General features: G+C 40.8%; 1 protein-coding gene across 1 annotated transcript in view; it reads right to left on the bottom strand.

Moving 5' to 3' along the window:
- Window positions 1-435: 435 nt before the first annotated feature.
- Window positions 436-20,169, bottom strand: part of LOC139216950 (alpha-1,6-mannosylglycoprotein 6-beta-N-acetylglucosaminyltransferase B-like) — a 50,747-nt gene continuing 31,013 nt past the window's right edge. Inside the window, exons 9-18 of the mRNA XM_070848198.1 lie at window positions 16,859-16,990; window positions 15,232-15,365; window positions 14,338-14,468; window positions 13,013-13,018; window positions 11,510-11,665; window positions 11,215-11,361; window positions 10,867-10,983; window positions 7,628-7,702; window positions 1,631-1,902; window positions 436-913 (exon numbers count right to left, since the gene is read on the bottom strand). Coding sequence (XP_070704299.1) covers window positions 715-913; window positions 1,631-1,902; window positions 7,628-7,702; window positions 10,867-10,983; window positions 11,215-11,361; window positions 11,510-11,665; window positions 13,013-13,018; window positions 14,338-14,468; window positions 15,232-15,365; window positions 16,859-16,990 — 1,369 coding nt within the window. The 3' untranslated portion in view covers window positions 436-714. The remainder of the gene's footprint in view (window positions 914-1,630; window positions 1,903-7,627; window positions 7,703-10,866; window positions 10,984-11,214; window positions 11,362-11,509; window positions 11,666-13,012; window positions 13,019-14,337; window positions 14,469-15,231; window positions 15,366-16,858; window positions 16,991-20,169) is intronic.

The raw sequence follows: 20,169 nt of genomic DNA, 5'->3' as shown, positions 1-20,169 counted from the left end.
AACTGACCATAAAAGATTGATGACATCTTATTTATTTATGATACATTTTTTTTACTCTAGTCTATTGCTCTAACTGATTTTTTTTTCTTTAGAGAGAATTCATTTTGATAGCATTCACTCATTTTCTCTTGTAAATAATGGCAACATCTTTCTTCCTCCTATATTTTATTAAACAACACTTATGTACAAATATATTCATTACAGGACATGGAAAATAGTACATCTCAACATGGTGTGAATAGCTTTGGGTGCATCTAGTACAAATAACCAAACTCCACTATGGTACTGTAGGTATTCACACAACACTGAGTAAACACACTTGTGAAATTCAAGCATTTGCAACATTTTTTTTTGAACAAAGTTTTCCTTCTGATTGCTCGTGATATCTTTACTAATCTAACTGATCCATCAAATGAAACATTTCACCGTGACTTTCGTAAAGGCCTGATGCAGCCATGTAAACCTTTCAGCTGAGACACCCAAACGAGTCAAAGTACAATCATGCAGTTCCCTGAGAGGTGATAACCATCTTACCTACTTTGGCAGCCAGTCCTTGGTCCGAGGTAAGGGAGCAGAGTCACTGTTTGTGTGTTACAGCATTTCACCACAGACTCGTCTTTTCAAAGAGAGTCTCGGGGGGGGGGGGGGGGGGGTGGACAGCTGGGATCTTGCCAAGTATTAGAAAAGCGTCTCCATCCGCACGGCCTCCTCTGGTCATAGACAGTCTCTGCACAGTGCCACCTGACCATTACGATAGTCCCTGCAGGGGCAAAGCCGCTGGTATTTGGCGCTGGAGCCGGCGCAGCTGAACAGCAACGGATCCTGCTGCAGGCCACATTCAGCATGCTCTGCTGAGAAGGCAGGGAAGAGGTGGTTCATCTCAGACTCCAACCCTTCACACTGGAAGTCCAGCCTGGAGACAAAAACAGAGGAGGAGGATGACACAGTTTAAAGACATCACTCAAGTTTCAAGGGTTTTAATCATTTTTCCACTAATGCAACTCACTAACATATTTAATATGAATGTTAGCTGGAGTGCCAGAGGGTACCAATGATTATTCCACTAATACATTTAATATTAATGGTACAATGCTGCCTGTAGGGCCTCCAGGAATGAAGAGAAATATTGCATGGAAAGGGTGAGCTGGTGTCTTTTCCTGTACTATGTGCGGCTACATAATTTTGAAACTAAAAGAGCAAATGAAGCATGAGGAAAAATTAGTCTAATTAATTGTTGTTGAGGAAGAGCTCCTCGAGATGTCATTGAAATATAATTTTCAAGAAGGTCCTGACAAAACATTTCACAAAATAATTCTGCAGAACACAGTTTAAGTATTATTTTGTATTTAAAGAGGGATAATTGCCTATATATCACAATCAAGGGTATAAAATTACAATTTCAAATTGAATCTACAGTACCTGGACTTTGTAATTACAATAAACATCGGCATGATCTAAACATATATCTAGAGTTTTTGTCATTAATACTACACAGGACTATTTTGTTATAATGCAACTTTATTTTTCCGTAGCCATGTTTCAATTGGACCCAATGACAAGACAAAAAATGTTTTGGGCCAAATTATGTGCAGTCATTTCACCAATTATCCCAATGAGGAAAACATCTTACGCGCTGAAGGCCTCTTTAATGTTGATGAAACGATACAAGGCAGGTTCACAGATTAGTCCTGCGGTCTGGCAAGCCTTCACACACGACTGGCCCTCCAGCGAAGCCAAAAGCCGCAGTGCACTGAGGGGTGGCCAGGATGTGTAGTAACTGGCGTTGAAGGCCCAGGTTAGGATGCTGGAGTTAGGCAGGAGCATGAAAGGACTGGGAGGGCTGCCCAGCCAAGCGCCAGACGAGTTCACTGGAGGAAAGGGAGCTTCAGGGGAACAAAAGTCCTGCAAGTGCAAAGAGAAAATAACCGAGGTCAGTAATATTTTCAGTATTATATCGCAAACACTTTGACCTGTCAGCTAAAATAGACACTATAGCCTACTGCAGTGCAGTGATAGTTCATGCCTTCAGCATAACGCAGAATATACAGTTTCTGGACAGCTGATACAGGAAATAATAAAAGACCCATTACTATACAAGAAGGTGCTCATCAGAACTGACAAGCCTCCGTCAATCTACCAGGAAATTATATGAACACAGTTATGCCACCTAACAACAAATGAGGTCTGGAGGCAGAATTAGGCTCTGGTGAGAGCCCTGATTAGATTCACCCTCCAGCTGAGGCTATTCATAAGACCCAGGTAATAACATTTCTCTGACATGTCCCACTGGCCTCCAGACCTGTTTATTAAACAGGCTCCTTGTGCCCGCAGGCAATAACTAGGCTTCCAATCTCTGCATCTCTGCTGCACTTCTGCTCACAGACAAACATCTGTCACACACACACACACGTTACTACCACTATGCCACGAAATCTCCATTCCTTCACAAAGAGGGCATAAATGAAAAGTTGGAGCTTATTTTTGATGGAAATATTTTACTCGACAGTTTAGCTGCTGAGTTCTGGACAAGCAAAATGTGCAGTCAGATGAACACACAGGTGAGAAAGAATTAACTTGGTGTAATGTCATGTACTGCATAAAATATGGGCTTGATTAGAAGAGAATGTGCAGGCAAAACTCATTAACTGAACTGTCTGTTTTAATCATAACTGAGACCTTGTTACTTCCTCCAATGCCATGCGCGACTTTAATGGACACTGTGAGTGTCTTCACTGCTTGTTTGGCATTGATCCACTCGGAGATGAGTAATTTAACATCGGTGCCTGTTCCAACAGACTGAGCAATGTTAAATCAATCATACAAACGTACAGAAAAAAAAAAAATCTCATCAAATTGGCTAAACACAACATGTCCTTTTCCCAGCAGGCAAGATAGGAAATGCACAGTTGTTACTAATGACATTAATAGTGGTTCTGTCCCAGTAAGTCATGACAGTGAGCCAGCCTTCACAATGCCATACCGCCATACCTTGAAACTGAAGGAGGACGGTCAAATTCAGCCATCATTTATTTATTTATTTCATTATTCACTATTATTATTATTATTATTTTCTTACTGAAATGTCAAAATATGTGCTATGAAAAAGGCCTATGGAATCAAACACATCCCTTCACAATAGCTCTTTATCCCATGTCACTAAAGGAATCTGGTGTCTCAGATGGATCGTCAGTCTCCAGCTGTGACGAAAAGCTGGTCTAATCTTTACTTCCAAGCACTGAAAAATTATTATTTTTACCATCACAATAAAACACTATAGGCCAGTGGACGACCCCAAAACGCCAAACTGCTCTCACCAATTGTTTTTTTAACAATTAAACTAACTACACTGCTCCATATGGTTAGCAACCACAAATTAAACATATCTGCCACTCTCCACCTGTGCATTTCTTGGGTCAAAAAACAAGATGATAAATCTCAGGGGGTTTATCCTGATATATAAAAATTAGCAAAATGTCATTCAAGTGATTTTCAGTTGAACGCTTCCTCCACAAATTAAAGGGATAAATAAAACTAGGACAGGTAAAAGTGTGACATCTCTGGCATATAATCATACAGACGTTTACAGGGAAAGAAACAGAGATACCAAAAGAGAATATCGCATGAGGGTCACAGTGGGACGGGAGGTGGAGTGAGTTTAGAGGAAGTCTGCGTGGGCGATAACGAGGATAAGAGATTCAGTCAGAAAGTAGAAAAACGAGGGCAGGAGTTGTGGACGACTTGAGAAGTTGGATGGATGTTAAATTGAAAGTGTCTGAAATGGGGAAAGAGGAGGTTAAAAAAAGTGGAAGAAAGGAAAGGGAAGGAGAGTCTGATTGGGAGTCTGACCTTGTACTCGCCAGGCGGCAGTCACAGTCAGTCACGGCACGCTGAGTGTGTGTGTGTGTGTGCATGACAGCGGGGGAAGAGATGGTGTCAGAGCAGAGACTAACACATTCCCTTACCCTTTCACTGTCAGACACTATACCAACCATCACACCATTATAGATGTACCAGAGGACGACAATGTAGGTAGATACTCTTGATATAAACGTGACTATTGATTGATTACCAATTTGGTTTGTGTAAAAGGTTGGATAACGAATCCATTTTTATATACCAGTATTATTTTTCTCCATCACTGGGAAAAATTAGTCACTGTGCTACTCTATTACGCTTGCAGCTGGTGCCTGCAAAGAATTTAATAGCTGATCCAGGCAGTGCAGCCGAGGGATAAATATTGTGGTCAAGCAACTGAGAAATCCCAGATATTATATTGAGGAGAAGAGACCGCACGCGGTTGTAAAAAATCCAATTGCTGTTATAGCTCCTAAAGTGGAAATAGACAACTTTTTTTTCTTTAACTTAACTTTATGAAGTAAACGTTGATTGCACAGTGTAATGGCTGCAGAATAATGGCACCATCTGTGTTTAGATTAGTTCCCTGTAAAGTGGCTTTCACACCACTGAGTGGTAACTTGCAGTCTCCAGTCATTTCTGTGGCAGAGGGGAATAGGTTGCAGTCATGGCGGTTGGGGTTTGAAGACACACAGAATTTGTAGGACACGATGGAGGTGCTAATGATGTATTACATTGCATGTGATAAGTCTGGTTTCCCAATACCAGAGCTGTGCAACAGGAGGCTAGCTAGTTATATAGAGCTAGCTAAAGCTAACTTGCACAGCTTCAGCTATGGAAAATTTGCAGGCTGGTTGCATCAACATAGCTATTCCCAATGACTATCCCTTATAACCACAGACAGACAGCGTCTGAAATGAACACTAATATATACAAGAAAGTGCATAAAATTATATAGTACTTTTATAGGAGTGTAGTCCACAAAAGGAGGGTAAAAGTGCAAACAGTGGACTTTTTGGCTCGTTTCTATGAGTTGGCAAGCTAACAGCCAGCCAACAGAGGATGATAGGAAATGATAGAGGCTTTTCTGTCATCACATGATATATATATCCTCATATTGCACAGCCCTAGGGAGAGTGATAAAAACTGAAGTGAAACAAGAGTGAAGCTCAGATGGGAGTCTTCTGAACATCTTTGTTTAAATTCCTCCTAATGTAGGCAGAAATTAGCACATCACAGCACATTTAACCAAGAAGTGTAGCCATCAACATGGGAATGAAACATTTAGACAAATTTAGGGGCTGCCTGAGCCGACTAATGCAAAATGGTGTGCATCTGTTCCAAGAGGTGGACAAATAATAAACCACTGAAAATGCTTCAGAAACACTTGAGAAAATAAAATGTATTGGCTCAGGAACAAGGATCCAACATGCAACAGAAAGCGGCTGCGAATGAGTTCGGCTTCAGAGAAGAGCCAATTAATCCCCCAACTTCCTGTCAACAAAGAAGCTGAGAAGCCTCAAAATGAAGAGTGAGCTAATGAGCAGAGGTGAATACACACATATCCTTTTGTCTTCCATTCGAGTGTTTCGATGTGATGCTTTCTAGCCCCATTCATATTCTGTCCTAGAGTTGTGCTTGCAACCATCACGACACATTCTTGAGAAGAATGAAAATTATAGGTGGTTGGAAATTTATCTGTGCTACGAAAACTGCTGATGCAGCAGTCACAAATTATTTTGTAACAATTTATATTGATGGTACAAATGATATATGCAAGTACTGCTTAACTAATGCACAACTCGTGATGATTCAGTGCATGAATTAATGCACAATGTATCATGAATTCCTGTAGCTCTCAAACAACAAATGATCAAGTCACTGTGACTGTAACTAATGATTTATTATGTGTGAACTAATGACATAAAGAATGATAATTCGGTTTCTTCATACATTAATTGGCCTGCGGTTAAATCAGCTGGCTTCCTCATACATAAAAGTATATTTCAGGACCACACTTTTGGTCAGCTTATATTACTATGAGAAAAGGTAGAAGAAGAGTATTCAAGCCAAAGAATCTCTTCATTCTTCTCTTATGATATAGAAAATATAGTAATCTGTCTCCATATACTTCAGTAGAGTGCGTACCAAACAGACATGGCTGAATACGCTGCTTCCATTTTCTGCTGGTGTGGAGTCTCTGTAGAGATTCTGACTATTATTGTGGCTACAGTACGATGCATTTGTTTTATGTGTGGGTGCTACATGACATTTCAGCCGTTCCAGTGATCCACAGGTCGAGGTTATGCATCAAGAAGCACACCACTGTGTCGGCAAAGGCAGTAAAGAGGACAGCTTCTTGCCAGTAAACATGGATTTAAACAATGCAGGTTTCTTACTTCAAGAAAAATCAATATTCTGTGAAGATGAAAATGCATTTAGCATATTTGTCAGACCTTGAGGACACACACAATGTATCTTGGCATCTCATAAAATGACCGCTGAAAACGCGTGGAAAGACTGAGAAATGTAGTCCACCTTGAAACTTTTGAGTTTCGGATCTTTTTGGCAGGGCTGAAATGGTGACGTACTGAAGCGTCCTTAGCATGACTTCTCCCTCAGCACTGTATAAAATATCACACAGATAGATATCATGGGCACGCTCGATAGCTTTAGCCACATTGCGAAGGCTGTTGTTGTCACATTGTTGAACTGTTTGCTGTTGGTCTTCGTCCACGTTGCCTGCCAAGGGAGTTTTCACATGTTGTTGTGGTGACTGTTTACATTCCTCCTTCTGTCAACCCAACTTCGGCGTGTGACATCATCCACTCTGCCATCGCCTGGGTACAGACTCTACACCCGAGTGCACTCACTGCTATCTCGGGTGTCTTCAACCATGTCACCATGGCAAAGGCACTGCCCAACTTCACCCAGTACGTGAACTGTTTCAACAGAGAGGAGAGGACCCTGGACTCTGGACTCACCTGATTATTATTATTGTTATTATTATTATGTAACACAGCTCCTCATTCTGAGTGTACATGTTGTTATACATTATTATTAGTAGTAGTGGTATTATTTGTATCATTATTATTATTATTATTATTACTTTTGTGTTTGAAGTTTATTCTTATTCTTTTGGAGCTGGGTGTAACAAAAAGCAATTTCCCCCTGGGGATTATTAAAGGAATTCTGATTCTGATTAACACAGCGAAGCTTAAAGACTGGCTTGCAGTTTGTAGTGTGACGGCTAAAAATATTATATGTTATGGAATCCCATATCACCAGCGTGGGCTGTTAAATCCTTCTGGTGTAGGAGGGCAAGGTTCTCCAGCTGTTGGGACTAATGACGTTAGAAGTAGACGGAGCCACAGTGGTCTGTGGACCACCATTATAAAGTCTGGAGTGTCGATTTACAGGTTTGGTTTCTTGGTTTCATGGCTGTCGCATCTTTAGCTTTTTTGGAACAAGAGGTGATGTTCTCTCATTAAGCGCAGAAACATGCCTACTGGAATTTAACCTGTTAACTCTTTCTACCAATTATTACAATGGTAATTTGGTAATATTATTGATTTACCAAGCTGTAATAGTTGCAGTCAGAAAATACGGCATTAATCTGTTATGAACACAGGTCTCTTGAGGGCCTTACCAGCTGAACAATTAATCTTGTGGTTCACTCTTCACATCTGTTTTATGTTATTCACGGCGCCGAACTGTGACCAACCTCATCTGTTGGGAGGCGACATAAACACCACTGAGCTTTGAGACTCACCTGGTTCTGAATGTATGCATGAACTCTTTCAAGCATCCCCTCACAGGTGTACTCATAAGGCAGGAATGGCTCCACCTACAAACACAGATGTGCACACAGATGAAGAAACAGTAGGGTGTGTGTGTGTGTGTGTGTGTGTGTGTGTGTGTGTGTGTGTGTGTGTGAGTGTCCATAGCACTAAGCCATTGTAATTATAAGAACTAAGCATCTGATAGTTAATCAAAGCTGACATATTCATTAGCGTAATTGTGAAAGGCTTATATCATGCTATGAGCCATACATTAAAATCAATGACCAAATGCATCACAGGTGACAGCTTTGAAAACTGATTTCATTATTTTTAGTGATGACTACATCAATATGTCAAACAATAGATTAAACTGACAGAGGACCACTGGTCATCCATTACTGAGGAGGCTGATGTTTTTGTGCATTCTGGCTCCTTTGGGTGCAGTTATCAGCGTCGCTTTTACAGGCCTGTCGCTTATTGTCTGACTTTTGATGGCAGGCAATGGATTTAGATTCACCGAGAGCATTCAGATCAATAGATCCTCTTCTTTTACAGCATTTTATGCCAACAGCCTCACAGAGAACAAATCAAATGTGAGAACACAGCAGTGACAGCAAGACAGACTCATGCTGGTGGTGCTGAAAAATGGCTGCAAGTTGATGTCTTTGGAGATAGGTTTATATTAATTACTGCAATTTGAAAACTATTGTGCTTTGATTATGTTAATAAGTATGTAATATATCAGGATGGGATACAGTCTGTCAGGATTAACAATGCAGAATCCCCTCTGAATCTCTCCCATGGTAGCTAGAGTGAGATCTCATTGTTTACCATCAGGCCACTAAAGCGCTCAGGCTTTTAAATTGATAAATGGCTCCTTTTAGTGTTGTGTTCCTTTTAGCACTCTCTTATTACTTTATTTCATCTGAGTTTAATGAAATGTATCTGGCACTTCATCAGCTATTCTGCAATGCAATTTGCCTTTTGGGCATCTTTATATAATGGAACCAGAGAGAGAGAGAAAAAAAAAAATGCTTCATCGAGGGCGATTTGAATTCACAGTGGAAAACATTTTTAAAATGACTGTGCAATTTTATATATCTAAACTGATTGCATTGCTCGGCTGAAAAATTAGGTGAGCAGCTTTCATTATTTCATGCCATCATCGATGATATGAGAGGAAGCTTCGTCCGTGTTCCTGAGGTGAGTTATGCTGCGAGCAGCCATACGCAGAAAAAAAAAAAAAGCATACAAACCCAGCTAGCGAGTACGATTGGGCAAGTGTCACAGACATTTTAGTGCTCCTTTATCAGCTGCCTGTTCCCCCAATTCCATCATGCACTGTTGCCATGGTGCCATTAAAATCTGAGGCTACAGTGTTTCAGACAGGCAGCTCTTGAGCTCACTGACAGAAGCAGCAATCTAACATCAACAACATGATCAGCAGCACTATGAACAAATCGCATCCCAAAATGTGTTTAGTAAAGAATTTTACGTGCTGAGCTGGCCTCAAACACATTCAAGTTAACCAGACTACCAACTGTGCTGTGCACATCTACACATGTGCATAATGTTACAGTAGATTTGTTTCAACTTAAAGGTCCCATATTCTGCTCATTTTAAAGCTCATACTTGTGTTTTTAAAGTCCTACTAGAACAGGTTTGCATGGTGTGTTAATGTTCAAAAAAGGCATTACTTTTGTTGTACAAGACACGGTTGCTGCAGCTGTTTTCAGCCTCTGTCTGATCGCTCGGCTTTGGAAGAACACAAACAATCAGCTGCTTTGCTCTCACATTCGACATCTTCGTGTTACCGGGAGCTGGCGTTAGTGGGGAAAAAAATGGCAGACAGCATGGTGGACTCAGGAGGTATTCAGAGGGCGGGGACAACTGGCATGCTGAAAGGCTGGAGGAGGTCACATGATCAACAGATCCCCTTATGACATCATAAGAGGAATAAACGGAGTGTTTTTACACTCATTTACTGAAATATGAAGAAGGAGAAATAGTAAGAGGACAGTCTGAGTGGACAGAGTTTGCTGGTCTCTAGACACACTGGGGACACACATTTATGTTGAAAAGACATTAAAAAGTGCATTTTGCATAATATGGGCCCTTTAAACCCTGCATCACATACACTGACCTACTATTATAAATGCACCAAATAACTTAGAGGAATAGTTAGACATTTTGGGAAATGCACTTATTTGCTGATACTTACCAAGAGTTAGATGTGAAATTGAATTTTTTATTTCCATGAGGTAAATATGAGACTAATGCCAGCAGCTAGTTAGCTTAGCATAACATAAAGACTGGAAATGGTGGGAAATAGCTACTAACGTGGTAAAAAAAAAAAAATCACATAAGCATATCTCACACTCATCGTTTTAAAAACAAAGATACAGTATTTGCCATTCCAGAGCATGGTCTGCCTAGTTGGTTAGTGTGTAAGTGTTATACTTTGAAGAATTTGCCTGGATGAGTATAAATTTCTCACATCTCACAATTTCTGAAGTTCAGCCATAATTGTAAATAACAAATGGCACTTTTTTCAACCATGTCCAACTTAGATACACAAGAAGATCAGGGAAATAAAAGTTGCTCTTTGTTGCTTGCTTTTGAACGTATGGTGCGGTCAGCCTGTCTGATTAGTTGTGTATTTTCTTCTCCCAGGATCCCCTTTTTAAGCATTTGCCATTTCCACAACTGGTACTTCATTTTGCCTCTATCAGCACGAAACACAAGGTCTATTTAACACACCTGGCAGGTAGAGGCACACATGCATCTTGGCACTGCAAGATGCTTGGCTGTGGCTCGGTGTTGTTCTGGTGACAGATTGAGCACAGCGTGATTGATTAATATGATCTGCTGTGGATAATGCTTGCTGCCTGTGGGGCTGGCCTCTGGAAAGCTGCCATGTAAACCCAGGTGCGGGCACAGTTTACCTACTGAGCCGCTCAATATCTCAGGCAATTAGCAGTGCGGTGAGCTGAGAGGCAGCCAGCTAAGCATTTTGCTGTAATGTTGGATGCCATGATTAAGAGCTCTATTAGGAGGCAGGGAGCGTCAAAAGTGGGTCAAACCAGACTATGAACTGTGCAAGAGCAAATTATGATTATGATCGCTATGCAGCAGTGTAAAATGAACTGTGGTAGACTATATTACAAGAGCCAGAACTTTGAATGAGTTGTGCCGAGTTTGGATGGCAAACGCTCAAGACTTAACATACATTGATCCTCATGATCTCACGGATGGCTGCATCAAACTCTTCAGAGTTATTGAAGTCGATAGTGATGACATGTGGCCGGCCAATATACTGCTCGGCATATGGATGCTGAGAGGACACCTGAGGAGGGAATAAATGGGATATATTCACTGTCACAATAAAGCAACGCCACACATGATGCATATTTAATGCATATGTGTGAAAAACAAACACTAAAATGGCTGGATTGTGCAAGTCTATGGATACGTGGCCTGACTGATTATTTGACTGTAACAATGTTGTTCACCATCACGTCATACTATTGAAAGTGCTAATCATTCTCATAGCTATGATAAAGACAGGTGCATCTACCTTCCTGGAGGTGGGCTTCCCTCTGAAGAACTCATGATTGAGAGAGCTGTGTGGGGGATTAAACTTGGGTTGCAGGAAGATGCAGCCATTGGCTATGGCCTCCAGAGGGGCAGGACCTTCGTAGGGGAAGCCAAATCCAATGAACAACTAGACAGAAAAATTAAAAAGAGGCAGTGATCATGAGTCTGCACACACGAGTCAACATTTGAAGTATAAGACTTAAAAACAATAAAATAGCAAAGCATTTCATGCAAAATATCTGTGCATTCTCTAAAAGCCTCTGTAATGTTTCCACCTTGGCCTTTCTGAGGAGCTGCTGCAGCTCCTGCTGAGGCAGCAGGCCGTGGTTCTTGACAAAGGAAGGCACCTCTGGGGGACGCTGTGTCTCATAGTACACCGTCCCATGGATCTCCATGTAGCGATGCAAAATGGCTAGGAACTTTTCCTTTCCCTTTGGAACATACAGCGGGTGGCAAAATGAGTTAAAAGCTTGAAAATGAGCAATGTAAAGTAAAAAGTAATTTTTCATTGAAAACACTGCGACCAAGGTGAGCCAGCTTCATTTGTATTCAAATGACTATTTTGTCAGTCCACTATATCCATTAGTTTCAGTTTTAGTTTTAGCCTCTGACTGCTTTCCAAGACGGTTTATGATCTACAGTTTAGGCAGATAATTTAATGTCCTTAAAGAGCTTTTAGTTGTCTCGCTTTAAAAACTCACACATCAAAGTGCAGACCTCTATAATAGATGACAAATACTGCCAATACTAATTCAACCAAATATGATGAGAATTTCATAGTAATTTAATCTTTAAACTCTTTATGAAATGATTGCATTAACATTAAGTTAATGATCTAATTCGACTGCACAGATATATATATAGAATATCCGAGGACGCCGTCCATGGCTTTATTTGACTTTTCTAGTTTTCGGTTGTCCCATGTTTACTCTCCTGCAGCACCGACAGCTACAACTGGTTACATGAACTGCAGATTAATTAGCATTACACACAACCTCTTCTGAAGGAGAGAAAAGCCCAAAGGTGTTTGGGAGGGCACGGGTATCACCATAGCCGAGCTTAAGTATTGGTTACTGGGAACGAGGCCAGCTGATCTAATGAGCCGATTCTGCTCATGTTAGCACTAACATCATCATTTTGATAGCTGGCACCTGTCCAGTACCTGTGAAGTTGTGATAGACTTAAATCAATGTATATCTTCTGTGTTACCCTGTGGACAAAATTTTCTTGAATCATTCTACTGGCGTAAAACTGAATTAGTTTATCTCCAAAAGTGTTTCTGGGGGAATGTTATGAATTATTCACCAATGCTTTGTCTTAAAGGCATAAATCATTTATAAATGCCATCTGAGTGTTATTCCTCATTTTTCATCCTGAGCCATTTTAATGTCTTGAAGCAATATGGAGATGAAAATCACACTTATTGAAACTATTACTCCACCCAATATCACTTTTGAGAATCAAACATTATTGGATTTAAGTAAGTCAAAATTAATTACAATTATGTGCAGTTTTTGAAGCAAAAAGTAATTCAATCGTAATTTCAATAATTTATTGAAGTCTTCTTTAAATGTAAATATTTTATATGATGTTCCTCTATGCTACATTACAGCAGAAGTTATAGATTTAGATGTTGGGAGATATTTGACATATTTCAAGTCACTGTAAACAAGTGTTTATCTTTTTACATGTAAGTTCATGCCAACAAAACTATTTCTAGGCAAGTTTTAGAAAAGTCTTGGTTGGTATTTGGAGAATCAATAAGCAGGTGTGCTTACTTGAAGCTGTGCGGATCCATCAATGATGCATCATGGGATGATGAATATAGGACAGTACAGTGTGAGAACAGAAGTAGAAGGAAGAGGGAAGTCAGTAGAGAGAGGCAGATGTAGAGGAAAAGAGAATATGACATGAAGAATTAGTCATTTTCCCTCTCATAGGATGTTTACAGACTTAAAATCTCACATGTAAACCTCAAAACTGAGGTGAAGGAAGAGGCTGCTTTCAACAGGGGGATATTCATTGTCTGGAGAGACCCCAACACTACTGCCGGTTACACTGCAATATCTCAGACTCACAAATGTTACATTGCAGCTGAAGTCGTTCTGAGAAACAAGGAATGTTATGGTAGTGTAGGAACAAAGCTGCAGTCAGATCCAATTGTACCAAACCTTGGGGGAGGCTGCAGCACACTTCAAAGTTACAGTAAAAGCAAGAAACCTTGCCAGTAGCTCGAACGGAAAATTTACTTGAAACAAAAACAATTGTTCCTCTACCACCACACTTCAGGCCAAATTCCTGGAGGAGTAACTTGTTTGCAGGAAATGTAACATCTAGTGGGTATGGGACAGTGTATGCTGTGAAGGTTTGCTAGGGAAAGTGATATTCAAGATATTCTGTAAACTTTGTTTTTATCAAAAGACATTCATAGAGCCTCATTGATGCAAAAAGCACATTATAACATATGCATTAAATCTCTCTATGCTACAGTCGTCTGTCATGTGCTGCCATACACTGACACAGACTGCGGAGCTTTAGGAGACGTACAGCGGCAGGACGCTGAATCAATGTTGCCATGGAGTCAGTTAGCTGTGAGCTACCACTTGAGTCCTAAGGCTGAGTGTCCTTTAAAAAATTACAATATGGTTAAGTACCAATACAAACATCATTAAAGTGACAGACACTAACAAAGTTCTTCATTTGATCCCTTTTCTCCATGCTTGTGATGCGGTGCTTTATCATGTGACTCGTGTGCGGTATAGCCATACATTTGAATGTTATGACGACATCTCGGCATAAAGGCAACCGCCAACTGCCTCACATACACTGCGCTCGTCTTCACCACCATAGACTCTATGGGTTGTAGATGCTACGTGTAATGGGCCAATCACACGCTGTATTAAATCCAAGAACGCTTTTTTTCTTTTTTTCTAGCCTTGTGTACAAAAAGGATCGAATGCAGGTACTAAGTACATGGTTCTAACATGATGATGGTGATGAGACCACTCTCACTCACACTAATTCCTCATTTCCCAGATCAGAAACAAAAAAAAAAAGACCAAATTCACTGGCATGTTCGCAGGGTTTGTTCTGTGATACAGACCTTCCACATGCTTGCTTCTTTGCCGTACACAACAGCCATATTGTTAACCTTGTTCCGCTGAATGTTCAATCTCTCCGTCTCATTCAGCTCCTCCGCCACAAAACCCATAAAAGAGTTATCTGGAGTGTGGGCTGCCAAGGACAAACACAGCAATTGGCAATACAACGCTACAAGTCCAATTTCATGTCTCAAAAAAAAGGTGATTAAACTGTGGAGATCCAGACGGCTGTGCATGCAGAGAATAGAGAGGAAAACGAGCACTGTGGAAACTCTGTCGTTCATGATGTTTTATCATAAATTATTATTTTATTCATTTGCACAGTGTGAAAAGGTCAAATAACTTGACAAAGCAAGACTTTCTTCTTCATCATCTTTGCTGTAGTTTTAATGTACAGAGAGTGTTTGATTGCAGCGCGCTCAAGATATCTACAACAGCAGGGAGATGTCAAGTAGAAAGGAGAAAGAAACAGTATTTTCATGCAATTTTCAAACCAGAGATGAAAGCTGACATCTATCAGAGTGTTGGGCTTTGTGATAACAGTAAGTATTTTGAAAACAGCAGGGCTGCCCATTGTGGCTGAATTAATTGGAGAATACACGAGGAGCTGAAGTTTGTTTTGCCACAAATTTCGCCAAATATGGCGTGAATGTGTGTGGCGGGCTGTGCTTGCTCACAGTAAGTGGCATTAGGCATCTGTGCAGGCACAGCTGTTCTCTGTTCCCAAGTTTGTGCCCCAAAAGCCTTGCCTGTTACGGCCTGAGGATTTTATAAGCCCACACAATCTGCTCGCAAACACTGTCATGCCCACATGCATCAAAACACTTCAGGTTCTCTTAAGCAGGAGGACGTCCTCAAAGACAAAATCTGTGCTAGAGAGACAAGAGCCCACATACGGAACATGGTCATGTACTGCTGGCCGTGAAGGTTCCAGTAGCCCCAGTTGGTCCTGTAGCCATGCAGGGTGGCATACTCCTCGTGGTTGTAAGCAGGCTCAGTGCCGAAGGTGTCAATCACTCGGATGTGGCACCTGGGACAAAATAAGAAATAGGCTGAGCTGAAATTAGAAAGAAGCGGTCTCCCTGAAAAAGTGAGACAAACAGAAAAAAACGCAGCAAAAATAATTCTATTAGCGAGGCCTATTTCACCAAATGCACAAGAAGAATCTATCCGCGTCATGACACGCTCAGACAATTAGACCATAACAACATGACAGCTACCTAAAAAGAGAGAATATTAATCTCATTTTGAGTTACAAACGCTATAAGTTTTTGTCTGGGTTTGTAAAGCTGTCAGTGCCTGCTCACTGAGCAGAGCTAACAAGGGCATTAAGGTGAGACGTCAGAGGCGTAAATCACAGCCTCGTTTCATAGCCGTCTCTGGGCCCTCTGCTGGGACTGATCAAGACAGCCTGGACAGGTCTGAAACACATGGACACTGTACATGTTAAGGAGAGACTCTCTTGGCATGAGTGAGTCTCTTTGGATAGACCATAAAATGCTTAAAATTCTCTCTGATAATTTGAAGGCTACAAAATCAATAGATTAGACTACTTTAACTGCATCAACACTAAAACATCATAAAATATGCTGCACTTATCGCCTCTCTGATCAGACCCCAATCGAAAAACCGGGTTGGAACAGATTTTATGCTCTAAGGTTACAATGAGCGGCCTGAGAGAAGACGTAAAGAAAATTACATCAGCACTTTATCAGCAGCGAATATTCACACTGGGAAGTCAAAAATCAATTGATGTAATCCAATTTGAGACGGTTTATCAATGCCCCGCATCTCTAATCAGTTTCAGGGGTGGAGAGGAAATTATTGGTCTGTCACTTTGTGACAGTGAAGTGGTGCTGGTCGATCACCCGACCTTAGACTGATGCTGATTGGAGTCAGCAGAGATTTACACTGCCAAGGCAATGTTTAAGAGAAATCAAAATAGTTTTTCCTTGTTTGAATAAAATAAATAATAAAAAAAACAAAGTACTGTGACCGCTCCAGTGCTGCCCAGCTGCAACAAAAGGACAAAAACTGAATTTTCCAACTTTTCCAACTGAATTTACAGAGAGAACAACGCTGGGAACCGCTCACAACTGTGATCATATTAATTTGTTTGAGCATTTACAAATACATGAGCTGCATTTTATCATAGGACATAACTATGCACTTGTGTCCAGACTAACTGATTCATTTAAAGCAGGTAAGCTGTGCCTTCTTTCCTATGTGATGGATACATAGAGCAGTGTTTGTGATGCTGTGAAAATGGTAGCGACCTCAGCTCAGAAGCATATATCTGGTGGATTGATCACTGTGTAAAGAGGCCAAGTTGGATCCCCCCAAAGGGAGAATTTTGCTGATGCACAGTGAAGTTAGCAGTCTGTAACGCCAGCCAGTCAATAAGCCAATAGCGGAGTATTTTATCAGGACAAACACTGGGTAACAAAAATGGATGCAACAAACATACACTGCACTTAGAGCTTGATAAAGACAGGACAGGCATAGAGAAAGACAGAGACTGACTTGTGCTTCCTCAGTGATAGGCCCATGTGCTGCTTCATTTGCTGCAAGCCGTGGTAGTCGGTGTAGATGAGATCAAAGGGTAGAGGTCCAGTCAGAGGGCAGCTTCCTCTTCCTGGAGGGACTCCCAAAAACCTGCAGTGAGATCAGATGTGCCTTTTAGCATCAAATCAGGCCAAACAGAAAGAAACAAATTACTTCATTTTCTTTTAATGAAAAAAAGTTTGAGCAAAAGTGAAACGCTGCAGGGACATTCGGGTCAAACTGATGTTCTGGGTGCTTGAACAGCATCCCAGTTCTGCACGTCTACAAAACTTCAGTCCAATGAAATTCCGCCAGTGTGAAACAAGATGTGGCATGACACGTCTGATGGAGGCAGTTAACGCTGTATGACAATGATGCTGCAGTTTGTGTGTCTAGAAGTGTTTTTACAAAGAGAATATTGTTTCTACTTGATGTCTATGCAAGCGTACAGGTCCACCAGAGCTAGAAAAGCATTCTTGAAGTCGTTAGCTGCACAGGCTTCGATGCAAATCACTGATGTTTCTTCTACTGATCGCTTCATATAATTTAGAAATATGCCAGTATTGCTGCTACAGCATCAAGTGTTGCTCTTATGCAGGTGAATCAATTCTCAAAGAGGAATCTTCTAGTGTAGCACCTAAAAGACACTTAGGGATATTTGTAATGACAGAGATGTGATCATCTTACAGAAAAGCTAGAATCTAATCCTCTCTGACCAGTCAGCTGGCTAACTGATTTTGATGGGACTGCCCTACTTTTCACAGCCGTTTGGTGCCATTTCTCCCATTCCTCTAAGTACATATGTGTGCGTGTACGAGTTGAGTGTAGTTGGCGGGAGAGAAAGAGGGAGAGAGAGCTGAAGACAGACAGAGTGAAAGAGCCCAATTGGGTTGTGAAGCATGTCGGTGTTCTGAGCCACTCAACCAAACAATACAGAATTCAACGCTACAAGGCAGCGATGCCTCCCGACGGGGAGCCACCCAATTTGTCTGCACAACTTGTTCCAACTCACACAAGACACGCAGCACGTTCATTTAACTACACGTCTTTGACAAATGCAGAGGCAAACATTGTTTGTGCTGAATCTGCCTTTGTCATGATGCCATGCAAGCTTTTACTACATAAGTGTTGTATGCAAGAAGGCCACAGTAGTGTCTTTTGCATTTGCTTTGCTTTTCCCTCGCCGCTCTCTTACCAGGCTTTTTAGTCCTGCTAGCAGCATGGCTCTTGGGATGACAGCATCAGTCTCTCTGTCCACCTCTTTGATCCAGAAGGAAATACTATGTGGCTGCCATTAAAATTCAGTACATTTATAGTCCCCAGAGGATGAATCTTACCGATTCTGACTTTCGCTCGAGTGCCACAATGAAGTCGACATTTTTATTTTCAACAAATATATCAACTATTCAGTCGATGGCTGTAAAATTTGGTGCACACACTCATCGTCCCCAGTGGATGAATTGTAATAAGTTTTACGCTCAGAGCTTTAATCTAGTATCGCTATTAGGTCGTTCAGTTTGTCCAGCCTACTACTCCGTTAGTGTTTAGTGCTCATTAGAGCCAAATGTTAGCACGTTAACCTGCCTGTGAACATGGCAAACATTAGATGTGCTTAACATCAACATGCTAGAATTATCATTGTTAGCATGTTAGCATGCTGATGTTAGCATTTAGTTTATATATATCTAGCGGATATATACTAAACAGGGAGTCATTTTGGACAGACTTATTGCAACATGGCTGCTTCAGGTAGTCATCTAGTTTTAGAATCATTTTGATATTGTTTTCCCCACAAGGCATGTCATGTGAATGACAGTAATATTCATGCATATTTATTACAGAATTAAAATTAGTGAGATTACACCAGTGATACATTGAGATAATGTGTTCTGTGCAGTGGACCAGGCTTGAACAGTTCCAATATCAAGAATCTGCTGCCTGAAAAAATACAGCATAAATAAAGCCAGACAAGAGCAGTTACCAAAGAACCGTATGTTGCAAAATAAGAAGAAAAGGCAGGAGATATAAATTTGTTGTCTGCTATGACAAAGTACACAGCAGCTTCAGAGCACTCTGCTTTCAGATGGGATCAAGGTAGCACTTTGTTTGAGAAAGCTGCAATCAAGTGTGTCTGTTTTCATTTCGAGAGAAAGTATTACTTTGTCAAATTTCAGCACTTCTTAAGAGCCGTGCTACAGTCAAAAAACAGCAGAGTGTAAGTGTGCAGGTCTGTGAAATAGTTTGTACTAAAGCCTGCATACGAAATGCACTTTACTGTATGTTAAGATAGTATACCAAACATTTCAAGGCCGTTTATACAACCTCTAATATAGAATATTTTTATGAATACAATAATGCAATTCCGTAGGATCTGGTAACACATTTGTACTACTGGAGAAACTGTGAGAAAATTATATTCAGCACAGAGGAGTCATTTGTACAATTTAATGGAGGGGCTATTAACAAAGCTAATGCCGACTAAAACCTCTAACCTACTTGTAATTTTAAGACCGAGTTTCCAGCATCTTTAACAGAAAATGTTATAAAGATGTGACAAAATTTCAGTTTCAAGCTAAAATTCCAGCTACATCTACTGTACTGGAACTGTAGTGTTCCCATGAAATGTGTAACTAAAACATTAGAAAGGAACAACAGATACTGAAACCAAATTACTTGCAATAGAAAAAGGACTATTTTAAATATTTAAGACTTTCAAAATGTAAACTCTCCGTGATCAAAGGTGTTTATATCAAAAAGACCTTACGGTCAAGGCTTCTGTTCTCATATCGGATCTCATATTTCAAAAGAAAAGGGACTAATAGCAATGAAAGTATCATCGAAGAAAATAGTGTTCAGTCACTGCTCATTTGAAAATATGAAAGTTTGTAGTGTTGTCAAGCTGGAGAAAGTGTCTGCCGCTGCAGTCACAGACCGCTGCTCTTTCTCGCAACCTGGTTCAGAAACACACCCTGCGTGACCCAGCGTCCACACACACACACATACACACACAAATACCTGCAAAACAAGAGCCTATCGATTGGACAGTGAACATGTTTAGTCAGCGCTGCAGCCTTGTGGAAACAGGCATGACGGCTGGTTCCCCTACAGCAACTGGGATAATGAGCAAGAGCGTGTTAGCCAACGGTGTTTTAAGCTGCGGCCACTGAAAAAGGTACACGCCCAGCCAATTCAGAGCTTACACAAACAAAATTGCTCTTCATTTAAGCTGTATTTATGTTGTCTGTATGGTGTGCAGTATTCAGCCAGGTGGATATAATACAGGCAGGCTC

Source organism: Pempheris klunzingeri, chromosome 17 (assembly GCF_042242105.1).
Source record: "Pempheris klunzingeri isolate RE-2024b chromosome 17, fPemKlu1.hap1, whole genome shotgun sequence".
Lineage (NCBI taxonomy): Eukaryota > Metazoa > Chordata > Actinopteri > Acropomatiformes > Pempheridae > Pempheris > Pempheris klunzingeri.
Note: the sequence above shows the minus strand (reverse complement) of the source record. Positions and strands in the feature narration are given on the sequence as shown.